This window comes from Oncorhynchus nerka, linkage group LG1 (assembly GCF_034236695.1).
Source record: "Oncorhynchus nerka isolate Pitt River linkage group LG1, Oner_Uvic_2.0, whole genome shotgun sequence".
NCBI classification, from domain to species: domain Eukaryota; kingdom Metazoa; phylum Chordata; class Actinopteri; order Salmoniformes; family Salmonidae; genus Oncorhynchus; species Oncorhynchus nerka.
Genome location: NC_088396.1, coordinates 56,230,814 through 56,258,022, shown reverse-complemented (window position 1 = coordinate 56,258,022; position 27,209 = coordinate 56,230,814). Strand labels below are relative to the sequence as shown.

The following is a 27,209-nucleotide window of genomic DNA, read 5'->3' as shown; positions in this document are numbered from 1 at the left end:
CCTCCAGTTCTCATCTCATCATGTCTCCTCCCTGGCCACTCTCTGGGTGGAACCCATCACTGACATCACTGTTCTGTCTCCCTCCAGTTCTCATCTCATCATGTCTACTCCCTGGCCACTCTCTGGTGGAACCCATCACTGTTCTGTCTCCTCCAGTTCTCATCTCATCATGTCTACTCCCTGGCCACTCTCTGGGTGGAACCCATCACTGTTCTGTCTCCCTCCAGTTCTCATCTCATCATGTCTCCTCCCTGGCCACTCTCTGGGTGGAACCCATCACTGTTCTGTCTCCCTCCAGTTCTCATCTCATCATGTCTCCTCCCTGGCCACTCTCTGGGTGGAACCCATCACAGTTCTGTCTCCTCCAGTTCTCATCTCATCATGTCTCCTCCTGGCCACTCTCTGGGTGGAACCCATCACTGTTCTGTCTCCCTCCAGTTCTCATCTCATCATGTCTCCTCCCTGGCCACTCTCTGGGTGGAACCCATCACTGTTCTGTCTCCCTCCAGTTCTCATCTCATCATGTCTCCTCCCTGGCCACTCTCTGGGTGGAACCCATCACTGACATCACTGTTCTGTCTCCCTCCAGTTCTCATCTCATCATGTCTACTCCCTGGCCACTCTCTGGGTGGAACCCATCACTGTTCTGTCTCCCTCCAGTTCTCATCTCATCATGTCTCCTCCCTGGCCACTCTCTGGGTGGAACCCATCACTGTTCTGTCTCCCTCCAGTTCTCATCTCATCATGTCTACTCCCTGGCCACTCTGGGTGGAACCCATCACTGTTCTGTCTCCCTCCAGTTCTCATCTCATCATGTCTCCTCCCTGGCCACTCTCTGGGTGGAACCCATCACTGTTCTGTCTCCCTCCAGTTCTCATCTCATCATGTCTACTCCCTGGCCACTCTCTGGGTGGAACCCATCACTGTTCTGTCTCCCTCCAGTTCTCATCTCATCATGTCTACTCCCTGGCCACTCTCTGGGTGGAACCCATCACTGACATCACTGTTCTGTCTCCCTCCAGTTCTCATCTCATCATGTCTACTCCCTGGCCACTCTCTGGGTGGAACCCATCACTGCCAGCAGCAACCTGTAAGTTTAGTCTACCTGCTATCCTTCTGTCAACCAATAACTGACTAGCCTGTTCTAGCAAGGGAGAGTATGGGGTTGAGGTCTGGTAACACCAGACTAATCAATAACTAATGTAAACTAAGCTAAAAAATAAACGTCCTCTCACTGTGAACTGAGTTTATTTTCAGCAGACTTAACATGTGTAAATATTTGTATAAACATAACAAGATTCAACAGCTGAGACATAAACTGAACAAGTTCCACAGACATGTGACTAACAGAAATGGAATAATGTGTCCCTGAACAAAGGGGGGGTCAAAATCAAAAGTAACAGTCAGTATCTGGTGTGGCCACCAGCTGCATTAAGTACTACAGTGCATCTCCTCCTCATGGACTGCACCAGATTTGCCAGGTCTTGCTGTGAGATGTTACCCCACTCTTCCACCAAGGCACCTGCAAGTTCCCGGACATTTCTGGGGGGAATGGCCCTAGCCCTCACCCTCCGATCCAACAGGTCCCAGACGTACTGAATGGGATTGAAATCCGGGCTCTTCGCTGGCCATGGCAGAACTCTGACATTCCTGACATGCAGGAAATCCCGCACAGAATGAGCAGTATGGCTGGTGACATTGTCATGCTGGAGGGTCATGTCAGGATGAGCCTGCAGGAAGGGTACCACATGAGGGAGGAGGATGTCTTCCCTGTAACGCACAGCGTTGAGATTGCCTGCAATGACAACAAGCTCAGTCCGATGATGCTGTGACACACCGCCCCAGACCATGACGGACCCTCCACCTCCAAATCGATCCCGCTCCAGAGTACAGGCCTCGGTGAAACGCTCATTCCTTTGACGATAAACGCGAATCCGACCAACACCCCTAGAAAGCTTGTTTTTAAATCTCCTACTGTTCTATTTAATGTTGTCTTCTTTTGCCCCCCAGGTATGGAATTAAGGTGACAACTCCAGAGGAGAGCTTCACTCTGATAGCATCCTCAGCTCAGGAGAAGGTACAGCTCTCAGTCTAGTGTCTGGTTGACACACCTCATAATCCCAACTCTGATAGCATCCTCACCTCGGGAGAAGGTACAGCTCTCAGTCTAGTGTCTGGTTGACACACCTCATAATCCCAACTCTGATAGCATCCTCACCTCGGGAGAAGGTACAGCTCTCAGTCTAGTGTCTGGTTGACACACCTCATAATCCCAACTCTGATAGCATCCTCTCCTCAGGAGAAGGTACAGCTCTCAGTCTAGTGTCTGGTTGACACACCTCATAATCCCAACTCTGATAGCATCCTCTCCTCAGGAGAAGGTACAGCTCTCAGTCTGGTTGACACACCTCATAATCCCAACTCTCCCCATATATCCACATCAGACTAACCACAGCTGTCTTTGACTCCTAAGGTTGACGTGTCCCACTGTTTCCCTCTGTCCCTCTAGGCTAAGTGGCTGAGGGCTATTAACCAGGCCGTGGAGGCGGTGTTGACCGGAGAGGAGAGCGGTCCTGGGGTCCCCGCTGTCTCTCGTACCGCCTCCTACATCTTCTACAAAGACCTACGTCTGAAGGATGCCTCCTACTCAGGCCGCTGGCTGTCTGGCAAACCCCACGGCAAGTGAGTCTAAAGGAGGGACGGGTTTACAGAGAACTTTACAGAGAACTTTACAGAGAACTTTACAGAGAACTTTATAGAGAACTTTATAGAGAACTTTATAGAGAACTTTACAGAGAACTTTACAGATAACTTTACAGAGAACTTTACAGAGAACTTTATAGAGAACTTTACAGAGAACTTTACAGAGAACTTTACAGAGAACTTTATAGAGAACTTTACAGAGAACTTTACAGAGAACTTTATAGAGAACTTTACAGAGAACTTTACAGAGAACTTTATAGAGAACTTTACAGAGAACTTTACAGAGAACTTTACAGAGAACTTTACAGAGAACTTTACAGAGAACTTTACAGAGAACTTTACAGAGAACTTTACAGAGAACCGGGAACTGAAGGTGTTCTAAAACCAATCGTTTGTATTAGCTAGATTATTTACACTTTCTAGTAGGTCTATCCTTAACATACAATTCTGCACTATTGTATAATATTGTATAATAAGGCCAAAATACACGTTTGGTTTGTGTTGACAGATTGTCTTCTTCTTTTTCGAACAGAGGGATCATGAAATGGCCAGATGGCAGAAAGTTCACGGGGACCTTTAAACAAGGACTGGAGGACGGGTCAGTGTTAGCCCGATTAATGCAGAGTTCAGAGTTCACAGTGGTTAAACCGGGGACCTTTAAACAAGGACTGGAGGACGGGTCAGTGTTAGCCCGATTAATGCAGAGTTCAGAGTTCACAGTGGTTAAACCGGGGACCTTTAAACAAGGACTGGAGGACGGGTCAGTGTTAGCCCGATTAATGCAGAGTTCAGAGTTCACAGTGGTTAAACCGGGGACCTTTAAACAAGGACTGGAGGACGGGTCAGTGTTAGCCCGGTTCAGAGTTCACAGTGGTTAAACCGGGGACCTTTAAACAAGGACTGGAGGACGGGTCAGTGTTAGCCCGATTAATGCAGAGTTCAGAGTTCACAGTGGTTAAACCGGGGACCTTTAAACAAGGACTGGAGGACGGGTCAGTGTTAGCCCGATTAATGCAGAGTTCAGAGTTCACAGTGGTTAAACCGGGATCTTTAAACAAGGACTGGAGGACGGGTCAGTGTTAGCCCGATTAATGCAGAGTTCAGAGTTCACAGTGGTTAAACCGGGGACCTTTAAACAAGGACTGGAGGACGGGTCAGTGTTAGCCCGATTAATGCAGAGTTCAGAGTTCACAGTGGTTAAACCGGGGACCTTTAAACAAGGACTGGAGGACGGGTCAGTGTTAGCCCGATTAATGCAGAGTTCAGAGTTCACAGTGGTTAAACCGGGGACCTTTAAACAAGGACTGGAGGACGGGTCAGTGTTAGCCCGATTAATGCAGAGTTCAGAGTTCACAGTGGTTAAACCGGGACCTTTAAACAAGGACTGGAGGACGGGTCAGTGTTAGCCCGATTAATGCAGAGTTCAGAGTTCACAGTGGTTAAATGCAGAGTTCAGAGTTCACAGTGGTTAAACCGGGGACCTTTAAACAAGGACTGGAGGACGGGTCAGTGTTAGCCCGATTAATGCAGAGTTCAGAGTTCACAGTGGTTAAACCGGGGACCTTTAAACAAGGACTGGAGGACGGGTCAGTGTTAGCCCGATTAATGCAGAGTTCAGAGTTCACAGTGGTTAAACCGGGGACCTTTAAACAAGGACTGGAGGACGGGTCAGTGTTAGCCCGATTAATGCAGAGTTCAGAGTTCACAGTGGTTAAACCGGGGACCTTTAAACAAGGACTGGAGGACGGGTCAGTGTTAGCCCGATTAATGCAGAGTTCAGAGTTCACAGTGGTTAAACCGGGGACCTTTAAACAAGGACTTCAGTGTTAGCCCGATTAATGCAGAGTTCAGAGTTCAGTGGTTAAACCGGGATCTTTAAACAAGGACTGGAGGACGGGTCAGTGTTAGCCCGATTAATGCAGAGTTCAGAGTTCACAGTGGTTAAACCGGGACCTTTAAACAAGGACTGGAGGACGGGTCAGTGTTAGCCCGATTAATGCAGAGTTCAGAGTTCACAGTGGTTAAACCGGGACCTTTAAACAAGGACTGGAGGGGGTCAGTGTTAGCCCGATTAATGCAGAGTTCAGAGTTCACAGTGGTTAAACCGGGGACCTTTAAACAAGGACTGGAGGACGGGTCAGTGTTAGCCCGATTAATGCAGAGTTCAGAGTTCACAGTGGTTAAACCGGGACCTTTAAACAAGGACTGGAGGACGGGTCAGTGTTAGCCCGATTAATGCAGAGTTCAGAGTTCACAGTGGTTAAACCGGGGACCTTTAAACAAGGACTGGAGGACGGGTCAGTGTTAGCCCGATTAATGCAGAGTTCAGAGTTCACAGTGGTTAAACCAGGGATCTTTAAACAAGGACTGGAGGACGGGTCAGTGTTAGCCCGATTAATGCAGAGTTCAGAGTTCACAGTGGTTAAACCGGGACCTTTAAACAAGGACTGGAGGACGGGTCAGTGTTAGCCCGATTAATGCAGAGTTCAGAGTTCACAGTGGTTAAACCGGGGATCTTTAAACAAGGACTGGAGGACGGGTCAGTGTTAGCCCGATTAATGCAGAGTTCAGAGTTCACAGTGGTTAAACCGGGATCTTTAAACAAGGACTGGAGGACGGGTCAGTGTTAGCCCGATTAATGCAGAGTTCAGAGTTCACAGTGGTTAAACCGGGGATCTTTAAACAAGGACTGGAGGACGGGTCAGTGTTAGCCCGATTAATGCAGAGTTCAGAGTTCACAGTGGTTAAACCGGGGACCTTTAAACAAGGACTGGAGGACGGGTCAGTGTTAGCCCGATTAATGCAGAGTTCAGAGTTCACAGTGGTTAAACCGGGGACCTTTAAACAAGGACTGGAGGACGGGTCAGTGTTAGCCCGATTAATGCAGAGTTCAGAGTTCACAGTGGTTAAACCGGGGACCTTTAAACAAGGACTGGAGGACGGGTCAGTGTTAGCCCGATTAATGCAGAGTTCAGAGTTCACAGTGGTTAAACCAGGCAGTGTGAGAGGCATGGTCAACATGCAGATGTTGTAACCACTGTGTTTTTGTCTCTTGTGCCTGTAGCTATGGAGACTGTATAATGCCAAATAAGATCCTCAACAAGAGTGATCGTTACCAGGGTCACTGGAGAGATGGGAAGATGCATGGCTTTGGGACGTACAGGTGAGTTACTGTGTTCACCTGTATATACTACAGTCAGGGAGTTACTGTGTTCACCTGTATATACTACAGTCAGGGGGTTACTGTGTTCACCTGTATATACTACAGTCAGGGAGTTACTGTGTTCACCTGTATATACTACAGTCAGGGAGTTACTGTGTTCACCTGTATATACTACAGTCAGGGAGTTACTGTGTTCACCTGTATATACTACAGTCAGGGAGTTACTGTGTTCACCTGTATATACTACAGTCAGGGAGTTACTGTGTTCACCTGTATATACTACAGTCAGGGAGTTACTGTGTTCACCTGTATATACTACAGTCAGGGAGTTACTGTGTTCACCTGTATATACTACAGGGAGTTACTGTGTTCACCTGTATATACTACAGTCAGGGAGTTACTGTGTTCACCTGTATACACTACAGTCAGGGAGTTACTGTGTTCACCTGTATATACTACAGTCAGGGAGTTACTGTGTTCACCTGTATATACTACAGTCAGGGGGTTACTGTGTTCACCTGTATATACTACAGTCAGGGAGTTACTGTGTTCACCTGTATATACTACAGTCAGGGAGTTACTGTGTTCACCTGTATATACTACAGTCAGGGGGTTACTGTGTTCACCTGTATATACTACAGTCAGGGAGTTACTGTGTTCACCTGTATATACTACAGTCAGGGAGTTACTGTGTTCACCAGTATATACTACAGTCAGGGAGTTACTGTGTTCACCTGTATATACTACAGTCAGGGAGTTACTGTGTTCACCTGTATATACTACAGTCAGGGAGTTACTGTGTTCACCTGTATATACTACAGTCAGGGAGTTACTGTGTTCACCTGTATATACTACAGGGAGTTACTGTGTTCACCTGTATATACTACAGTCAGGGAGTTACCGTGTTCACCTGTATATACTACAGTCAGGGAGTTACTGTGTTCACCTGTATATAATACAGGGAGTTACTGTGTTCACCTGTATATACTACAGTCAGGGAGTTACTGTGTTCACCTGTATATACTACAGTCAGGGAGTTACTGTGTTCACCTGTATATACTACAGTCAGGGAGTTACTGTGTTCACCTGTATATACTACAGTCAGGGAGTTACCGTGTTCACCTGTATATACTACAGTCAGGGAGTTACCGTGTTCACCTGTATATACTACAGTCAGGGAGTTACCGTGTTCACCTGTATATACTACAGTCAGGGAGTTACCGTGTTCACCTGTATATACTACAGTCAGGGAGTTACCGTGTTCACCTGTATATACTACAGTCAGGGGGTTACTGTGTTCACCTGTATATACTACAGTCAGGGAGTTACTGTGTTCACCTGTATATACTACAGTCAGGGAGTTACTGTGTTCACCTGTATATACTACAGTCAGGGAGTTACCGTGTTCACCTGTATATACTACAGTCAGGGAGTTACCGTGTTCACCTGTATATACTACAGTCAGGGAGTTACTGTGTTCACCTGTATATACTACAGTCAGGGAGTTACTGTGTTCACCTGTATATACTACAGTCAGGGAGTTACTGTGTTCACCTGTATATACTACAGTCAGGGAGTTACTGTGTTCACCTGTATATACTACAGTCAGGGAGTTACTGTGTTCACCTGTATATACTACAGTCAGGGAGTTACTGTGTTCACCTGTATATACTACAGGGAGTTACTGTGTTCACCTGTATATACTACAGTCAGGGAGTTACCGTGTTCACCTGTATATACTACAGTCAGGGAGTTACCGTGTTCACCTGTATATACTACAGTCAGGGAGTTACCGTGTTCACCTGTATATACTACAGTCAGGGAGTTACCGTGTTCACCTGTATATACTACAGTCAGGGAGTTACCGTGTTCACCTGTATATACTACAGTCAGGGGGTTACTGTGTTCACCTGTATATACTACAGTCAGGGAGTTACTGTGTTCACCTGTATATACTACAGTCAGGGAGTTACCGTGTTCACCTGTATATACTACAGTCAGGGAGTTACCGTGTTCACCTGTATATACTACAGTCAGGGAGTTACCGTGTTCACCTGTATATACTACAGTCAGGGGGTTACTGTGTTCACCTGTATATACTACAGTCAGGGAGTTACTGTGTTCACCTGTATATACTACAGTCAGGGGGTTACTGTGTTCACCTGTATATACTACAGTCAGGGGGTTACTGTGTTCACCTGTATATACTACAGTCAGGGAGTTACTGTGTTCACCTGTATATACTACAGTCAGGGAGTTACTGTGTTCACCTGTATATACTACAGTCAGGGAGTTACTGTGTTCACCTGTATATACTACAGGGAGTTACTGTGTTCACCTGTATATACTACAGTCAGGGAGTTACTGTGTTCACCTGTATATACTATAGTCAGGGAGTTACTGTGTTCACCTGTATATACTACAGGGAGTTACTGTGTTCACCTGTATATACTACAGGGAGTTACTGTGTTCACCTGTATATACTACAGTCAGGGAGTTACTGTGTTCACCTGTATATACTACAGTCAGGGAGTTACTGTGTTCACCTGTATATACTACAGTCAGGGAGTTACCGTGTTCACCTGTATATACTACAGTCAGGGAGTTACCGTGTTCACCTGTATATACTACAGGGAGTTACTGTGTTCACCTGTATATACTACAGGGAGTTACTGTGTTCACCTGTATATACTACAGGGAGTTACTGTGTTCACCTGTATATACTACAGTCAGGGAGTTACTGTGTTCACCTGTATATACTACAGTCAGGGAGTTACTGTGTTCACCTGTATATACTACAGTCAGATTGTAGGTCAGGTGTATGATTGTAGTTCTCTCCAGGTATGTTACAGGTCAGGTGTATGATTGTAGTTCTCTCCAGGTATGTTACAGGTGTATGATTGTAGTTCTCTCCAGGTATGCTACAGGTCAGGTGTATGATTGTAGTTCTCTCCAGGTATGTTACAGGTGAATGATTGTAGTTCTCTCCAGGTATGTTACAGGTGAATGATTGTAGTTCTCTCCAGGTATGTTACAGGTGAATGATTGTAGTTCTCTCCAGGTATGTTACAGGTGAATGATTGTAGTTCTCTCCAGGTATGTTACAGGTGAATGATTGTAGTTCTCTCCAGGTATGTTACAGGTGAATGATTGTAGTTCTCTCCAGGTATGTTACTGGTGAATGATTGTAGTTCTCTCCAGGTATGTTACAGGTGAATGATTGTAGTTCTCTCCAGGTATGTTACAGGTGAATGATTGTAGTTCTCTCCAGGTATGTTACAGGTGTATGATTGTAGTTCTCTCCAGGTATGCTACAGGTCAGGTGTATGATTGTAGTTCTCTCCAGGTATGTTACAGGTGTATGATTGTAGTTCTCTCCAGGTATGCTACAGGTCAGGTGTATGATTGTAGTTCTCTCCAGGTATGTTACAGGTGTATGATTGTAGTTCTCTCCAGGTATGCTACAGGTCAGGTGTATGATTGTAGTTCTCTCCAGGTATGTTACAGGTGAATGATTGTAGTTCTCTCCAGGTATGTAAGGAATACCTAGGATAGGATAAAGTAATCCTTCTCACCCCCCCCCCCCCTTAAAAGATTTAGATGCACTATTGTAAAGTGGCTGCTCCACTGGATGTCATAAGGTGAATGCACCAATTTGTAAGTCGCTCTGGATAAGAGCGTCTGCTAAATGACTTAAATGTAAATGTATGTTACAGGTGAATGATTGTAGTTCTCTCCAGGTATGTTACAGGTGTATGATTGTAGTTCTCTCCAGGTATGCTACAGGTCAGGTGTATGATTGTAGTTCTCTCCAGGTATGTTACAGGTGTATGATTGTAGTTCTCTCCAGGTATGCTACAGGTCAGGTGTATGATTGTAGTTCTCTCCAGGTATGCTACAGGTCAGGTGTATGATTGTAGTTCTCTCCAGGTATGTTACAGGTGTATGATTGTAGTTCTCTCCAGGTATGCTACAGGTCAGGTGTATGATTGTAGTTCTCTCCAGGTATGTTACAGGTGTATGATTGTAGTTCTCTCCAGGTATGTTACAGGTGTATGATTGTAGTTCTCTCCAGGTATGTTACAGGTGAATGATTGTAGTTCTCTCCAGGTATGTTACAGGTGAATGATTGTAGTTCTCTCCAGGTATGTTACAGGTGAATGATTGTAGTTCTCTCCAGGTATGATTGTAGTTCTCTCCAGGTATGATTGTAGTTCTCTCCAGGTATGCTACAGGTCAGGTGTATGATTGTAGTTCTCTCCAGGTATGCTACAGGTCAGGTGTATGAGGGATCCTTCCATGAGAACATCCGTCAGGGCCATGGGATGCTGAGCTCTGGGAAGCTGATTGGCTCTTCTTCCAGTGTGTTCGTTGGCCAGTGGCTTCAAGACAAGAAGATGGGATATGGAGTGTTTGATAACATCACTAGGTATAGTACAGCGCTTAGCCTGGTCTCAGATCAGTTGATGAATAGACTGGTCTCAGATCTGTTGATACAAACGTACATCTGTGGTTTCTTAGCCTGGTCTCAGATCTGTTGATACAAACGTACATCTGTGGTTTCTTAGCCTGGTCTCAGATCAGTTGATGAAAACGTACATCTGTGGTTGAATAGCCTGGTCTCAGATCTGTGGTTTCTTAGCCTGGTCTCAGATCAGACTGGTCTCAGATCTCAGTTGATGAAGTCTCAGATCTGGTCTCAGATCAGTTGATGAAGAGACTGGTCTCAGATCTGTTGATGAATAGACTGGTCTCAGATCTGTGGTTGAATAGACTGGTCTCAGATCTGTTGATGAAAACGTACATCTGTGGTTGAATAGCCTGGTCTCAGATCTGTTGATGAAAACGTACATCTGTGGTTTCTTAGCCTGGTCTCAGATCTGCTGATACTAACGTACAGCTGTAGTTGAAAAGCCTGGTCTCAGTTCTGTGGTTGAATAGACTGGTCTCAGATCTGTGGTTGAATGGTCTCGGATCTGTGGGTGAATAGCCTGATCTCAGGTCTGTGGTTGAATAGCCTGGTCTCAGGTCTGTGGTTGAATAGCCTGGTCTCAGGTCTGTGGTTGAATGGTCTCAGATCTGTGGTTGAATAGCCTGGTCTCAGATGTGTGGTTGAATAGCCTGGTCTCAGGTCTGTGGTTTCTTAGCCTGGTCTCAGATCAGTTGATGAAAACGTACATCTGTGGTTGAATAGCCTGGTCTCAGATCTGTGGTTTCTTAGCCTGGTCTCAGATCTGTTGATACAAACGTACATCTGTGGTTTCTTAGCCTGGTCTCAGATCAGTTGATGAAAACGTACATCTGTGGTTGAATTGCCTGGTCTCAGATCTGTGGTTTCTTAGCCTGGTCTCAGATCAGTTGATGAAGAGACTGGTCTCAGATCTGTTGATGAATAGACTGGTCTCAGATCTGTGGTTGAATAGACTGGTCTCAGATCTGTGGTTGAATAGACTGGTCTCAGATCTGTGGTTGAATAGACTGGTCTCAGATCTGTGGTTGAATAGCCTGGTCTCAGATCTGTGGGTGAATAGCCTGGTCTCAGATCTGTGGTTGAATAGCCTGGTCTCAGATCTGTGGTTTCTTAGCCTGGTCTCAGATCTGTGGTTGAATAGCCTGGTCTCAGGTCCTTGGTTGAATAGCCTGGTCTCAGATCTGTGGGTGAATAGCCTGGTCTCAGATCTGTGGTTGAATAGCCTGGTCTCAGATCTGTGGTTGAATAGCCTGGTCTCAGATCTGTGGGTGAATAGCCTGGTCTCAGATCTGTGGTTGAATAGCCTGGTCTCAGATCTGTGGGTGAATAGCCTGGTCTCAGATCTGTGGTTGAATAGCCTGGTCTCAGATCTGTGGTTGAATAGCCTGGTCTCAGATCTGTGGTTGAATAGCCTGGTCTCAGATCTGTGGTTGAATAGCCTGGTCTCAGATCTGTGGGTGAATAGCCTGGTCTCAGATCTGCTGCTCTGCTTTGCTCCAGTCTATGTGTCTTGTTTCAGAGGAGAGAAGTACATGGGCCTGTGGACTGATGACCAGCGACAGGGCAGTGGTGTGGTAGTCACTCAGTTTGGTCTTTACTATGAAGGGACCTTCAGCAACAACAAGATGGTGGTGAGTCATTTTATCTTTTAGGCTGTAGATCAGCTTTAATAGAATAGATTGTGATTTCTACCAATGTAATTATCTGCAGTACTTCCAATCCCTCATATATATTTTGGGGGGGTAAATATATATAAATATACTGTAAATATATTTTCCTTTATTATTGTCCCCTAACCCTACCCATCCCTCTTCTAATTGGAGTAAACTAATAAACAACAACACTTCTACTTCCTGTTTATACATACTATATACATTTTACTGTCACAACCTAGTTTATATGTTTTGTTTTGAATCCCATTCTTCAGCTACCCTCAACCCTTCCTATCTAACTTGATCTCAATGTTGAATGTAATATGTTCTCTGTTAGGGTACTGGTCTGCTAGTATCTGATGATGACACAGCCTTTGAGGGAGAGTTCTCAGAAGACTGGACCCCTAATGGCAAGGTAAGGTATAGATAGAGAGGGATGCAGGGTAGCCTAGTGGTTAGAGTGTTGGGCCAGTAACCGAAAGGTTGGTGGCTCGAATCCCTGATCTGTCGTTCTGCCCCCTGAACAAGGCAGTTAACCCACTGTTCCTAGACCAGTTAACCCACTGTTCCTAGGCCAATTAACCCACTGTTCCTAGGCCAGTTAACACACTGTTCCTAGGCCAGTTAACCCACTGTTCCTAGGCCAGTTAACCCACTGTTCCTAGGCCAGTTAACCCACTGTTCCTAGGCCAGTTAACCCACTGTTCCTAGACCAGTTAACCCACTGTTCCTAGACCAGTTGACCCACTGTTCCTAGACCAGTTAACCCACTGTTCCTAGACCAGTTAACCCACTGTTCCTAGGCCAATTAACCCACTGTTCCTAGGCCAATTAACCCACTGTTCCTAGGCCAGTTAACACACTGTTCCTAGGCCAGTTAACCCACTGTTCCTAGACCAGTTAACCCACTGTTCCTAGACCGGTTGACCCACTGTTCCTAGACCGGTTGACCCACTGTTCCTAGGCCGGTTGACCCACTGTTCCTAGGCCGGTTGACCCACTGTTCCTAGACCGGTTGACCCACTGTTCCTAGACCAGTTGACACACTGTTCCTAGACCAGTTGACCCACTGTTCCTAGACCAGTTGACACACTGTTCCTAGACCAGTTGACCCACTGTTCCTAGACCAGTTGACCCACTGTTCCTAGGCCCTCATTGAAAATAAGAATTTGTTCTTAACTGACTAGCCTAGTTAAATAACTTTTCGAGCAGCTGACCAATTACGTGAGACGTTAGTCGTCAGCACTTGACGCCCTCTGTCAGAAGACATTAAACAGTCATCTTGTGTTGCCGTCTGTCCACAGGGTTACCTGTCCATGTCCAATGGAGACTCCATCGAGGGTCTGTTTAGTGGAGAGTGGACCTCGGGGCTGAAGATCACGGGAACCTACATGAAGCCTAACCTCTATGAACCTGACAAGAAGCAATCAACCAGGGTGCTGTAAGGATCGTCTTCTTTATACTCTAGAAATCTAATATCATTTGGTGTAAAGTGTGAGCTTTCATCTCTTACTGCGTCTCTCTCTCTCTGACTGTCTGTCTGTGGCTCTCTGCCTGTCTGTCTGTGTCTCTCTGACTGTCTGTCTGTGGATCTCTGACTGTCTGTCTGTGGCTCTCTGCCTGTCTGTCTGTGGCTCTCTGCCTGTCTGTCTGTGGATCTCTGCCTGTCTGTGGCTCTCTGACTGTCTGTCTGTGGCTCTCTGCCTGGCTGTCTGTGTCTCTCTGCCTGGCTGTCTGTGTCTCTCTGCCTGTCTGTCTGTGGCTCTCTGCCTGTCTGTCTGTGGCTCTCTGCCTGTCTGTCTGTGGCTCTCTGCCTGTCTGTCTGTGGCTCTCTGCCTGTCTGTCTGTGGCTCTCTGCCTGTCTGTCTGTGGCTCTCTGCCTGTCTGTCTGTGGCTCTCTGCCTGTCTGTCTGTGGCTCTCTGCCTGTCTGTCTGTGGCTCTCTGACTGTCTGTGTGTTTCTCTACAGTGAGGCTGTCTGTGTTTTCTCTACAGTGAGGCTGTCTGTTTCTCTACAGTGAGGCTGTCAGTGTTTTCTCTACCAGTGAGGCTGTCTGTTTCTCTCAGTGAGGCTGTCAGTGTTTCTCTGACTGAGTCTGTCTGTGTCTCTCTGCCTGAGGCTGTCTGTTTCTCTGTCTGTCTGTGGCTGTCTGTGTTGTCTGTGGCTCTCTGCCTGTCTGTCTGTGTTTCTCTACAGTGAGGCTGTCTGTTTCTCTACAGTGAGGCTGTCTGTGTTTTTCTCAGTGAGGCTGTCTGTGTTTCTGTCTGTCTGAGGCTGTCTGCCTGTCTGTCTGTGGGCTGTCTGTCTGTGGCTCTCAGTGAGGCTGTCTGTGTTTCTCTACAGTGAGGCTGTCTGTGTTTCTCTACAGTGAGGCTGTCTGTTTCTCTACAGTGAGGCTGTCTGTGTTTCTCTACAGTGAGGCTGTCTGTGTTTCTCTACAGTGAGGCTGTCTGTGTTTCTCTACAGTGAGGCTGTCTGTTTCTCTACAGTGAGGCTGTCTGTGTTTTTCTACAGTGAGGCTGTCTGTGTTTCTCTACAGTGTTTCTCTACAGTGAGGCTGTCTGTGTTTCTCTACAGTGAGGATGTCTGTGTTTCTCTACAGTGAGGCTGTCTGTGTCTTTCTGCCTGTCTGTCTGTTTCTCTACAGTGAGGCTGTCTGTGTTTCTCTACAGTGAGGATGTCTGTGTTTCTCTACAGTGAGGATGTCTGTGTTTCTCTACAGTGAGGCTGTCTGTGTCTTTCTGCCTGTCTGTCTGTGTTTCTCTGCCTGTCTGTCTGTGTTTCTCTACAGTGAGGCTGTCTGTGTTTCTCTACAGTGAGGCTGTCTGTGTCTCTCTGCCTGTCTGTCTGTGTTTCTCTACAGTGAGGCTGTCTGTGTTTCTCTACAGTGAGGCTGTCTGTGTTTCTCTACAGTGAGGCTGTCTGTGTCTTTCTGCCTGTCTGTCTGTGTTTCTCTACAGTGAGGCTGTCTGTGTTTCTCTACAGTGAGGCTGTCTGTCTGTTTCTCTACAGTGAGGCTGTCTGTGTTTCTCTACAGTGAGGCTGTCTGTGTTTCTCTACAGTGAGGCTGTCTGTGTTTTCTCTACAGTGAGGCTGTCTGTGTTTCTCTACAGTGAGGCTCTCTGTGTTTCTCTACAGTGAGGCTGTCTCTGTTTCTCTACAGTGAGGCTGTCTGTGTCTCTCTGCCTGTCTGTCTGTGTTTCTCTACAGTGAGGCTGTCTGTGTCTCTCTGCCTGTCTGTCTGTGTCTCTCTGCCTGTCTGTCTGTGTTTCTCTACAGTGAGGCTGTCTGTGTTTCTCTACAGTGAATCTGTCTGTGTCTCTCTGCCTGTCTGTCTGTCTGTCTGTGTTTCTCTACAGTGAGGCTGTCTGTTTCTCTACAGTGAGGCTGTCTGTGTTTCTCTACAGTGAGGCTGTCTGTGTTTCTCTACAGTGAGGCTGTCTGTGTTTCTCTACAGTGAGGATGTCTGTGTTTCTCTACAGTGAGGCTGTCTGTGTTTCTCTACAGTGAGGATGTCTGTGTTTCTCTACAGTGAATCTGTCTGTGTCTCTCTGCCTGTCTGTCTGTCTGTCTGTCTGTGTTTCTCTACAGTGAGGCTGTCTGTGTTTCTCTACAGTGAGGCTGTCTGTGTTTCTCTACAGTGAGGCTGTCTGTGTCTTTCTGCCTGTCTGTCTGTTTCTCTACAGTGAGGCTGTCTGTGTTTTCTCTACAGTGAGGCTGTCTGTGTTTTTCTACAGTGAGGCTGTCTGTGTTTCTCTACAGTGAGGCTGTCTGTGTCTCTCTGCCTGTCTGTCTGTGTTTCTCTACAGTGAGGCTGTCTGTGTCTCTCTGCCTGTCTGTCTGTGTCTCTCTGCCTGTCTGTCTGTGTTTCTCTACAGTGAGGCTGTCTGTGTTTCTCTACAGTGAATCTGTCTGTGTCTCTCTGCCTGTCTGTCTGTCTGTCTGTGTTTCTCTACAGTGAGGCTGTCTGTGTTTCTCTACAGTGAGGCTGTCTGTGTTTCTCTACAGTGAGGCTGTCTGTGTTTCTCTACAGTGAGGCTGTCTGTGTTTCTCTACAGTGAGGCTCTCTGTGTTTCTCTACAGTGAGGCTGTCTCTGTTTCTCTACAGTGAGGCTGTCTGTGTCTCTCTGCCTGGCTGTCTGTGTTTCTCTACAGTGAGGCTGTCTGTGTCTCTCTGCCTGTCTGTCTGTGTCTCTCTGCCTGTCTGTCTGTGTTTCTCTACAGTGAGGCTGTCTGTGTTTCTCTACAGTGAATCTGTCTGTGTCTCTCTGCCTGTCTGTCTGTCTGTCTGTCTGTGTTTCTCTACAGTGAGGCTGTCTGTGTTTCTCTACAGTGAGGCTGTCTGTGTTTCTCTACAGTGAGGCTGTCTGTGTCTCTCTGCCTGGCTGTCTGTGTTTCTCTGCCTGTCTGTCTGTGTTTCTCTACAGTGAATCTGTCTGTGGCTCTCTGCCTGTCTGTCTGTGGCTCTCTGCCTGTCTGTCTGTGGCTCTCTGCCTGTCTGTCTGTGGCTCTCTGCCTGTCTGTCTGTGGCTCTCTGACTGTCTGTGTGTTTCTCTACAGTGTTTCTCTACAGTGAGGCTGTCTGTTTCTCTACAGTGAGGCTGTCTGTGTTTCTCTACAGTGAGGCTGTCTGTGTTTTTCTACAGTGAGGCTGTCTGTGTCTCTCTGCCTGTCTGTCTGTGTTTCTCTACAGTGAGGCTGTCTGTGTCTCTCTGCCTGTCTGTCTGTGTCTTTCTGCCTGTCTGTCTGTGTTTCTCTACAGTGAGGCTGTCTGTTTTTCTCTACAGTGAGGCTGTCTGTGTTTCTCTACAGTGAGGCTGTCTGTGTCTCTCTGCCTGGCTGTCTGTGTTTCTCTGCCTGTCTGTCTGTGTTTCTCTACAGTGAGGCTGTCTGTGTTTCTCTACAGTGAATCTGTCTGTGGCTCTCTGCCTGTCTGTCTGTGGCTCTCTGCCTGTCTGTCTGTGGCTCTCTGCCTGTCTGTCTGTGGCTCTCTGCCTGTCTGTCTGTGGCTCTCTGACTGTCTGTGTGTTTCTCTACAGTGTTTCTCTACAGTGAGGATGTCTGTGTTTCTCTACAGTGAGGCTGTCTGTGTCTTTCTGCCTGTCTGTCTGTTTCTCTACAGTGAGGCTGTCTGTGTTTCTCTACAGTGAGGCTGTATGTTTCTCTACAGTGAGGCTGTCTGTTTCTCTACAGTGAGGCTGTCTGTGTCTCTCTGCCTGTCTGTCTGTGTTTCTCTACAGTGAGGCTGTCTGTGTTTCTCTACAGTGAGGCTGTCTGTGTTTCTCTACAGTGAGGCTGTCTGTGTTTTTCTACAGTGAGGCTGTCTGTGTTTCTCTACAGTGAGGCTGTCTGTGTCTCTCTGCCTGTCTGTCTGTGTTTCTCTACAGTGAGGCTGTCTGTGTCTCTCTGCCTGTCTGTCTGTGTCTCTCTGCCTGTCTGTCTGTGTTTCTCTACAGTGAGGCTGTCTGTGTTTTCTCTACAGTGAGGCTGTCTGTGTTTCTCTACAGTGAGGCTGTCTGTGTTTCTCTACAGTGAGGCTGTCTGTGTCTCTCTGCCTGTCTGTCTGTGTTTCTCTACAGTGAGGCTGTCTGTGTTTCTCTACAGTGAGGCTGTCTGTGTTTCTCTACAGTGAGGCTGTCTGTGTCTCTCTGCCTGTCTGTCTGTGTTTCTCTACAGTGAGGCTGTCTGTGTGTCTGTGTTTCTCTACAGTGAGGCTGTCTGTGTCTCTCTGCCTGTCTGTCTGTGTCTCTCTGCCTGTCTGTCTGTGTTTCTCTACAGTGAGGCTGTCTGTGTGTCTGTGTTTCTCTACAGTGAGGCTGTCTGTGTCTCTCTGCCTGTCTGTCTGTGTCTTTCTGCCTGTCTGTCTGTTTCTCTACAGTGAGGCTGTCTGTGTTTTTCTACAGTGAGGCTGTCTGTGTTTCTCTACAGTGAGGCTGTCTGTGTCTCTCTGCCTGTCTGTCTGTGTTTCTCTACAGTGAGGCTGTCTGTGTCTCTCTGCCTGTCTGTCTGTGTCTCTCTGCCTGTCTGTCTGTGTTTCTCTACAGTGAGGCTGTCTGTGTTTCTCTACAGTGAGGCTGTCTGTGTTTCTCTACAGTGAATCTGTCTGTGTCTGTCTGTCTGTCTGCCTGTCTGTCTGTCTGTCTGTTTCTCTACAGTGAGGCTGTCTGTGTTTCTCTACAGTGAGGCTGTCTGTGTTTCTCTACAGTGAGGCTGTCTGTGTCTTTCTCTGTCAGTGAGCCTGTCTGTCTGTGTGAGGCTGTCTTGTTTCTCTACAGTGAGGCTGTCTGTGCTCTCTCTGTCTGTCTGGCTCTCTGCCTGTCTGTGTGGCTTCTCTGCCTGTCTGTCTGTGTTTCTCTACAGTGAGGCTGTCTGTGTTTTCTCTACAGTGAGGCTGTCTGTTTCTCTCTCTGCCTGTCTGTCTGATGTCTGTGTTTCTCTACAGTGAGGCTGTCTGTGTTTCTCTGAGGCAGTGAGGCTGTCTGTGTTTCTCTACAGTGTTTCTCTACAGTGAGGCTGTCTGTCTGTGTTTCTCTACAGTGAGGCTGTCTGTGTTTCTCTACAGTGAGGCTGTCTGTGTTTCTCTGTCTGTCTGTGTCTTTCTCTGTCTGTCTGTTTCTCTACAGTGAGGCTGTCTGTGTTTCTCTACAGTGTTAGGCTGTCTGTTTCTCTGAGGCTGTCTGTGTTTCTCTACAGTGAGGCTGTCTGTGTCTCTCTGCCTGTCTGTCTGTGTTTCTCTACAGTGAGGCTGTCTGTTTCTCTACAGTGAGGCTGTCTGTGTTTTTCTACAGTGAGGCTGTCTGTGTTTCTCTACAGTGAGGCTGTCTGTGTCTCTCTGCCTGGCTGTCTGTGTTTCTCTGCCTGTCTGTCTGTGTTTCTCTACAGTGAGGCTGTCTGTGTTTCTCTACAGTGAGGCTGTCTGTGGCTCTCTGCCTGTCTGTCTGTGGCTCTCTGCCTGTCTGTCTGTGGCTCTCTGCCTGTCTGTCTGTGGCTCTCTGCCTGTCTGTCTGTGTTTCTCTACAGTGAGGCTGTCTGTGTTTCTCTACAGTGAATCTGTCTGTGTCTCTCTGCCTGTCTGTCTGTCTGTCTGTGTTTCTCTACAGTGAGGCTGTCTGTGTTTCTCTACAGTGAGGCTGTCTGTGTTTCTCTACAGTGAGGCTGTCTGTGTCTCTCTGCCTGTCTGTCTGTGTTTCTCTACAGTGAATCTGTCTGTGGCTCTCTGCCTGTCTGTCTGTGGCTCTCTGCCTGTCTGTCTGTGGCTCTCTGCCTGTCTGTCTGTGGCTCTCTGCCTGTCTGTCTGTGGCTCTCTGACTGTCTGTGTGTTTCTCTACAGTGTTTCTCTACAGTGAGGCTGTCTGTTTCTCTACAGTGAGGCTGTCTGTGTTTCTCTACAGTGAGGCTGTCTGTGTTTTTCTACAGTGAGGCTGTCTGTGTCTCTCTGCCTGTCTGTCTGTGTTTCTCTACAGTGAGGCTGTCTGTGTCTCTCTGCCTGTCTGTCTGTGTCTCTCTGCCTGTCTGTCTGTGTTTCTCTACAGTGAGGCTGTCTGTGTTTCTCTACAGTGAATCTGTCTGTGTCTCTCTGCCTGTCTGTCTGTGTCTTTCTGCCTGTCTGTCTGTGTTTCTCTACAGTGAGGCTGTCTGTGTCTCTCTGCCTGTCTGTCTGTGTCTTTCTGCCTGTCTGTCTGTGTTTCTCTACAGTGAGGCTGTCTGTGTTTCTCTACAGTGAGGCTGTCTGTGTCTCTCTGCCTGGCTGTCTGTGTTTCTCTGCCTGTCTGTCTGTGTTTCTCTACAGTGAGGCTGTCTGTGTTTCTCTACAGTGAGGCTGTCTGTGCTCTCTGCCTGCCTGGCTGTCTGTGTTTCTCTGCCTGTCTGTCTGTGTTTCTCTACAGTGAGCTGCTGTGTCTGTGTTTCTCTACAGTGAATCTGTCTGTGGCTCTCTGCCTGTCTGTCTGTGGCTCTCTGCCTGTCTGTCTGTGGCTCTCTGCCTGTCTGTCTGTGGCTCTCTGCCTGTCTGTCTGTGGCTCTCTGACTGTCTGTGTGTTTCTCTACAGTGTTTCTCTACAGTGAGGCTGTCTGTGTTTCTCTACAGTGAGGATGTCTGTGTTTCTCTACAGTGAGGCTGTCTGTGTCTTTCTGCCTGTCTGTCTGTTTCTCTACAGTGAGGCTGTCTGTGTTTCTCTACAGTGAGGCTGTCTATGTTTCTCTACAGTGAGGCTGTCTGTTTCTCTACAGTGAGGCTGTCTGTGTCTCTGCCTGTCTGTCTGTGTTTCTCTACAGTGAGGCTGTCTGTGTTTCTCTACAGTGAGGCTGTCTGTGTTCTCTGTCTACAGTGAGGCTGTCTGTGTTTTTCTACAGTGAGGCTGTCTGTGTTTCTCTACAGTGAGGCTGTCTGTGTCTCTCTGCCTGTCTGTCTGTGTTTCTCTACAGTGAGGCTGTCTGTGTCTCTCTGCCTACAGTCTGTCTGTGTCTCTCTGCCTGTCTGTCTGTGTTTTTCTCTACAGTGAGGCTGTCTGTGTCTCTCTTTCTGTCTGTTTCTCAGTGAGGCTGTCTGTGTTTCTCTACAGTGAGGCTGTCTGTGTTTCAGTGAATCTACAGTGAGGCTGTCTGTGTCTCTCTGCCTGTCTGTCTGTGTTTCTCTACAGTGAGGCTGTCTGTGTTTCTCTACAGTGAGGCTGTCTGTGTTTCTCTACAGTGAGGCTGTCTGTGTTTCTCTACAGTGAGGCTGTCTGTGTCTCTCTGCCTGCTGTCTGTCTGTGTTTCTGTGTTTCTCTACAGTGAGGCTGTCTGTGTTTCTCTGTCTGTGTTTCTCTGCCAGTGAGGCTGTCTGTGTCTCTCTGCCTGTCCTGTCTGTCTGTGTGGCTCTCTGCCTGTCTGTCTGTGTTTCTCTGTCTACAGTGAGTCTGATGTCTGTGTTTCTCTACAGTGAGGCTGTCTGTGTCTTTCTGCCTGTCTGTCTGTTTCTCTACAGTGAGGCTGTCTGTGTTTTTCTACAGTGAGGCTGTCTGTGTTTCTCTACAGTGAGGCTGTCTGTGTCTCTCTGCCTGTCTGTCTGTGTTTCTCTACAGTGAGGCTGTCTGTGTCTCTCTGCCTGTCTGTCTGTGTCTCTCTGCCTGTCTGTCTGTGTTTCTCTACAGTGAGGCTGTCTGTGTTTCTCTACAGTGAGGCTGTCTGTGTTTCTCTACAGTGAATCTGTCTGTGTCTCTCTGCCTGTCTGTCTGTCTGTCTGTTTCTCTACAGTGAGGCTGTCTGTGTTTCTCTACAGTGAGGCTGTCTGTGTTTCTCTACAGTGAGGCTGTCTGTGTTTTCTCTACAGTGAGGCTGTCTGTGTTTCTCTACAGTGAGGCTGTCTGTGTCTCTCTGCCTGTCTGTCTGTGTTTCTCTACAGTGAGGCTGTCTGTGTGTCTGTGTTTCTCTACAGTGAGGCTGTCTGTGTCTCTCTGCCTGTCTGTCTGTGTCTCTCTGCCTGTCTGTCTGTGCTGTTCTACAGTCTGTCAGTGAGGCTGTCTGTGTTTCTCTACAGTGAGGCTGTCTGTGTCTTCTGCCTGCTCTCTGTCTGTCTGTCTTCTCTACAGTGAGGTCTGTCTGTGTTTCTCTACAGTGAGGCTGTCTGTGTTTCTCTACAGTGAGGCTGTCTGTTTCTCTCTGCCTGTCTGTCTGTGTTTCTCTACAGTGAGGCTGTCTGTGTCTCTCTGCTGTCTGTCTGTCTGTGTCTCTCTGAGTCTGTCTGTGTTTCTCTACAGTGAGGCTGTCTGTGTTTCTCTACAGTGAGGCTGTGAGGCTGTCTGTGTTTTCTACAGTGAGGCTGTCTGTGTTTCTCTGAATCTGTCTGTGTTTTTCTCTGTCTGTCTGTTTCTCTACAGTGAGGCTGTCTGTGTTTCTCTACAGTGAGGCTGTCTGTGTTTCTCTACAGTGAGGCTGTCTGTGTTTCTCTACAGTGAGGCCTGTCTGTCTGTTTTCTCTACAGTGAGGCTGTCTGTTTCTCTACAGTGAGGCTGTCTGTGTTTTTCTACATTGAGGCTGTCTGTGTTTCTCTACAGTGAGGCTGTCTGTGTTTCTCTGCCTGTCTGTCTGTGTTTCTCTACAGTGAGGCTGTCTGTGTTTCTCTACAGTGAATCTGTCTGTGTCTCTCTGCCTGTCTGTCTGTTTCTCTCTGCCTGTCTGTCTGTGTGTTTTTCTCAGTCTGTCTGTGTTTCTGTCTGTCTGTGTCTCTCTGCCTGTCTGTCTGTGGCTCTCTGCCTGTCTGTCTGTGTTTCTCTGCCTGAGTCTGTCTGTGTTTCTCTCAGTGACTGTCTGTGTGTTTCTGTCTGTCAGTGTTTCTCTACAGTGAGGCTGTCTGTGTTTCTCTACAGTGAGGCTGTCTGTGTTTTCTCTCTACAGTGAGGCTGTCTGTGTTTCTCTACAGTGATCTGTCTGTGTCTGCCTGTCTGTCTCTACAGTGAGGCTGTCTGTGTTTCTCTACAGTGAATCTGTCTGTGTCTCTCTGCCTGTCTGTCTGTCTGTCTGTCTGTCTGTGTTTCTCTACAGTGAGGCTGTCTGTGTTTCTCTACAGTGAGGCTGTCTGTGTCTCTCTGCCTGTCTGTCTGTGTTTCTCTACAGTGAGGCTGTCTGTGTTTCTCTACAGTGAGGCTGTCTGTGTCTCTCTGCCTGTCTGTCTGTGTTTTCTCTACAGTGAGGCTGTCTGTTTCTCTACAGTGAGACTGTCTGTTTTTCTACAGTGAGGCTGTCTGTGTTTTTCTACAGTGAGGCTGTCTGTTTCTCTACAGTGAGGCTGTCTGTGTTTCTCTACAGTGAGGCTGTCTGTGTCTCTCTGCCTGTCTGTCTGTGTTTCTCTACAGTGAGGCTGTCTGTTTCTCTACAGTGAGGCTGTCTGTGTTTTTCTACAGTGAGGCTGTCTGTGTTTCTCTACAGTGAGGCTGTCTGTGTCTCTCTGCCTGGCTGTCTGTGTTTCTCTGCCTGTCTGTCTGTGTTTCTCTACAGTGAGGCTGTCTGTGTTTCTCTACAGTGAGGCTGTCTGTGGCTCTCTGCCTGTCTGTCTGTGGCTCTCTGCCTGTCTGTCTGTGGCTCTCTGCCTGTCTGTCTGTGGCTCTCTGCCTGTCTGTCTGTGGCTCTCTGCCTGTCTGTCTGTGGCTCTCTGACTGTCTGTGTGTTTCTCTACAGTGTTTCTCTACAGTGAGGATGTCTGTGTTTTCTCTACAGTGAGGCTGTCAGTGTTTCTCTACAGTGACGATGTCTGTGTTTCTCTACAGTGAGGCTGTCTGTGTTTCTCTACAGTGAGGCTGTCTGTGTCTCTCTGCCTGTCTGTCTGTGTTTCTCTACAGTGAGGCTGTCTGTGTTTCTCTACAGTGAGGCTGTCTGTGTTTCTCTACAGTGTTTCTCTACAGTGAGGCTGTCTGTGTTTTCTACAGTGAGGCTGTCTGTGTTTCTCTACAGTGAGGCTGTCTGTGTCTTTCTGCCTGTCTGTCTGTTTCTCTACAGTGAGGCTGTCTGTGTTTCTCTACAGTGAGGCTGTCTGTTTCTCTACAGTGAGGCTGTCTGTGTTTCTCTACAGTGAGGCTGTCTGTGTCTCTCTGCCTGTCTGTCTGTGTTTCTCTACAGTGAGGCTGTCTGTTTCTCTACAGTGAGGCTGTCTGTGTTTTTCTACAGTGAGGCTGTCTGTGTTTCTCTACAGTGAGGCTGTCTGTGTCTCTCTGCCTGTCTGTCTGTGTTTCTCTACAGTGAGGATGTCTGTGTTTCTCTACAGTGAGGCTGTCTGTGTCTTTCTGCCTGTCTGTCTGTTTCTCTACAGTGAGGCTGTCTGTGTTTCTCTACAGTGAGGCTGTCTGTGTTTTTCTACAGTGAGGCTGTCTGTGTTTCTCTACAGTGAGGCTGTCTGTGTCTCTCTGCCTGTCTGTCTGTGTCTCTCTGCCTGTCTGTCTGTGTTTCTCTACAGTGAGGCTGTCTGTGTTTCTCTACAGTGAATCTGTCTGTGTCTCTGCCTGTCTGTCTGTCTGTCTGTCTGTGTTTCTCTACAGTGAGGCTTTCTGAGTTTCTCTGCCTGTCTGTCTGTGTTTCTCTACAGTGAGGCTGTCTGTGTTTCAGTGAATCTGTCTGCCTGTCTGTCTGTGTTTCTCTACAGTGAGGCTGTCTGTGTTTCTCTACAGTGAATCTGTCTGTGTCTCTCTGCCTGTCTGTCTGTCTGTCTGTCTGTGTTTCTCTACAGTGAGGCTGTCTGTGTTTCTCTACAGTGAGGCTGTCTGTGTCTCTCTGCCTGTCTGTCTGTGTTTTCTCTACAGTGAGGTTGTCTGTGTCTCTCTGCCTGTCTGTCTGTGTCTCTCTGCCTGTCTGTCTGTGTTTCTCTGCCTGTCTGTCTGTGTTTTCTCTACAGTGAGGCTGTCTGTGTTTCTCTACAGTGAGGCTGTCTGTGTCTCTCTGCCTGTCTGTCTGTGTTTCTCTACAGTGAGGCTGTCTGTGTTTCTCTACAGTGAGGCTGTCTGTGTCTCTCTGCCTGTCTGTCTGTGTTTCTCTACAGTGAGGCTGTCTGTGTTTCTCTACAGGCTGTCTGTCTGTCTGTGTTTTTCTACAGTGAGGCTGTCTGTGTTTTTCTACAGTGAGGCTGTCTGTGTTTCTCTACAGTGAGGCTGTCTGTGTTTCTCTACAGTGAGGCTGTCTGTGTGTCTCTACAGTGAGTTGGGCCGTCTAGCCGTATCCCCAGAGCAGAAGTGGAAGGCAGTGTTCTCAGAGTGTTGGAGCAGGCTGGGCTGTGAGGCCCCGGGACAGCCTGAGGAGAGAGTGATGGCCTGGGAAAACATCGCTGTTACACTCACCACAGGACGCAGAGACAGGTACACACACACACCTTGACAATTTTGCTTAACGTTTAAACTGCAATTGTATATATACTGAACAAAAATATAAACAAAAATATAAATATTTTCAAAGAGTTTACTGAGTTACAGTTCATTTAAGGAAATCAGTCAATTGAAATAAATTCATTAGGCTCTAATCTATGGATTTCACATGACTGGGCATGGGCCCACCCACTGGGGAGCAAGGCCCACCCACTGGGGAGCAAGGCCCACCCACTGGGGAGCCAGGCCCCACCCACTGGGGAGCCAGGCCCATCCACTGGGGAGCCAGGCCCACCCACTGGGGAGCCAGGCCCACCCACTGGGGAGCCAGGCCCACCCACTGGGGAGCCAGGCCCACCCACTGGGGAGCCAGGCCCATCCACTGGGGAGCCAGGCCCATCCACTGGGGAGCCAGGCCCAGCCACTGGGGAGCCAGGCCCAGCCACTGGGGAGCCAGGCCCACCCACTGGGGAGCCAGGCCCACCCACTGGGGAGCCAGGCCCACCCACTGGGGAGCCAGGCCCACCCACTGGGGAGCCAGGCACACCCACTGGGGAGCCAGACCCATCCACTGGGGAGCCAGGCCCACCCACTGGGGAGCCAGGCCCACCCACTGGGGAGCCAGGCCCAGCCAATCAGAATGAGTTTTTCCCCACAAAAAGGGCTTTATTACAGACAGAAATACTCCTCAGTTCCATCAGCTGTCTGGACTCCTCAGGTTCATCAGCTGTCCAGGTGGCTGGTCTGAGATGATCCCTCAGGTGAAGAAGCCGGATGTGGAGGTCCTGGGTTGGCGTGGTTACACCTGGTCTGTGGGGCTGGCGTGGTTACACCTGGTCTGTGGGGCTGGCGTGGTTACACCTGGTCTGTGGGGCTTGTGTGGTTACACCTGGTCTGTGGGGCTTGTGTGGTTACACCTGGTCTGTGGGGCTTGTGTGGTTACACCTGGTCTGTGGGGCTGGCGTGGTGACACCTGGTCTGTGGGGCTGGCGTGGTTACACCTGGTCTGTGGGGCTGGCGTGGTTACACCTGGTCTGTGGGGCTGGCGTGGTTACACCTGGTCTGTGGGGCTGGCGTGGTTACACCTGGTCTGTGGTTGTGAGGCTGGTTGGACGTACTGACAAATTCTCTAAAATGACGTTGGAGGTGGCTTATGGTAGAGAAATTAACATTACATTCTCCGCCCAACAACTCTGGTGGACATTCCTGCAGTCAGCAAGCGAATTGCACACAACCTCAAAACTTGACACATCTGTTGTGTTTTGTGATATACACTTTACATGTTGCTTTTTATATTTTTTGTTCAGTGTACTTTCATAGAATGTTTTAACGGGTACCAATCAGACGAGTCTTTGTAAGTCCTGTTGGGATCCTAAAGCAAAACAACCAACGTGTTCATGAGAGTCTCACCTTTCCACAGAGGGGTCATATTAGTGTGTAGCCTGAACTGTTGGGACCCGACAGACAGAAGTTGGCAGATCGGCTGTTCTTAGTAGTCTTAGGGTAATGACCTGTCTGACCCCGGGGTAATGACCTGTCTAACCCCGGGGTAATGACCTGTCTAACCTCTAACCCTGGGGTAATGACCTGTCTAACCCTGGGGTAATGACCTGTCTAACCCCGGGGCAATGACCTGTCTAACCCTGGGGTAATGACCTGTCTAACCCTGGGGTAATGACCTGTCTAACCCTGGGGTAATGACCTGTCTAACCCTGGGGTAACGACCTGTCTAACCCTGGGGTAACGACCTGTCTAACCCTGGGGTAACGACCTGTCTAACCCTGGGGTAACGACCTGTCTGATCCCGGGGTAACGACCTGCCTGATCCCGGGGTAATGACCTGTCTGACCCCGGGGTAATGACCTGTCTAACCCCGGGGTAATGACCTGTCTAACCCTGGGGTAATGACCTGTCTAACCCTGGGGTAACGACCTGTCTAACCCTGGGGTAACGACCTGTCTAACCCTGGGGTAACGACCTGTCTAACCCTGGGGTAACGACCTGTCTGATCCGGGGTAATGACCTGCCTGATCCCGGGGTAATGACCTGTCTGACCCCGGGGTAATGACCTGTCTAACCTCTAACCCTGGGGTAATGACCTGTCTAACCCTGGGGTAATGACCTGTCTAACCCCGGGGTAATGACCTGTCTAACCTCTAACCCTGGGGTAATGACCTGTCTAACCCTGGGGTAATGACCTGTCTAACCCTGGGGTAATGCCCTGTCTAACCCTGGGGTAATGCCCTGTCTAACCCGGGGTAATGACCTGTCTAACCCCGGGGTAATGACCTGTCTAACCCCGGGGTAATGACCTGTCTAACCTCTAACCCTGGGGTAATGACCTGTCTAACCCCGGGGTAATGACCTGTCTAACCCCGGGGTAATGACCTGTCTAA

The 27,209-nt window shown here is 48.3% G+C and overlaps 1 protein-coding gene across 1 annotated transcript in view; it reads left to right on the top strand.

Annotated features, from left to right (window-relative positions):
• The window catches only part of als2a (alsin Rho guanine nucleotide exchange factor ALS2 a), a 152,316-nt gene that overhangs the window by 58,079 nt on the left and 67,028 nt on the right, over nt 1-27,209 (top strand). Inside the window, 10 exon segments of the mRNA XM_065019687.1 lie at nt 1,023-1,090; nt 2,011-2,077; nt 2,510-2,682; nt 3,236-3,301; nt 5,768-5,866; nt 10,131-10,295; nt 11,857-11,968; nt 12,327-12,404; nt 13,294-13,430; nt 24,649-24,807. Of these exon segments, the coding sequence (XP_064875759.1) occupies nt 1,023-1,090; nt 2,011-2,077; nt 2,510-2,682; nt 3,236-3,301; nt 5,768-5,866; nt 10,131-10,295; nt 11,857-11,968; nt 12,327-12,404; nt 13,294-13,430; nt 24,649-24,807 (1,124 nt within the window).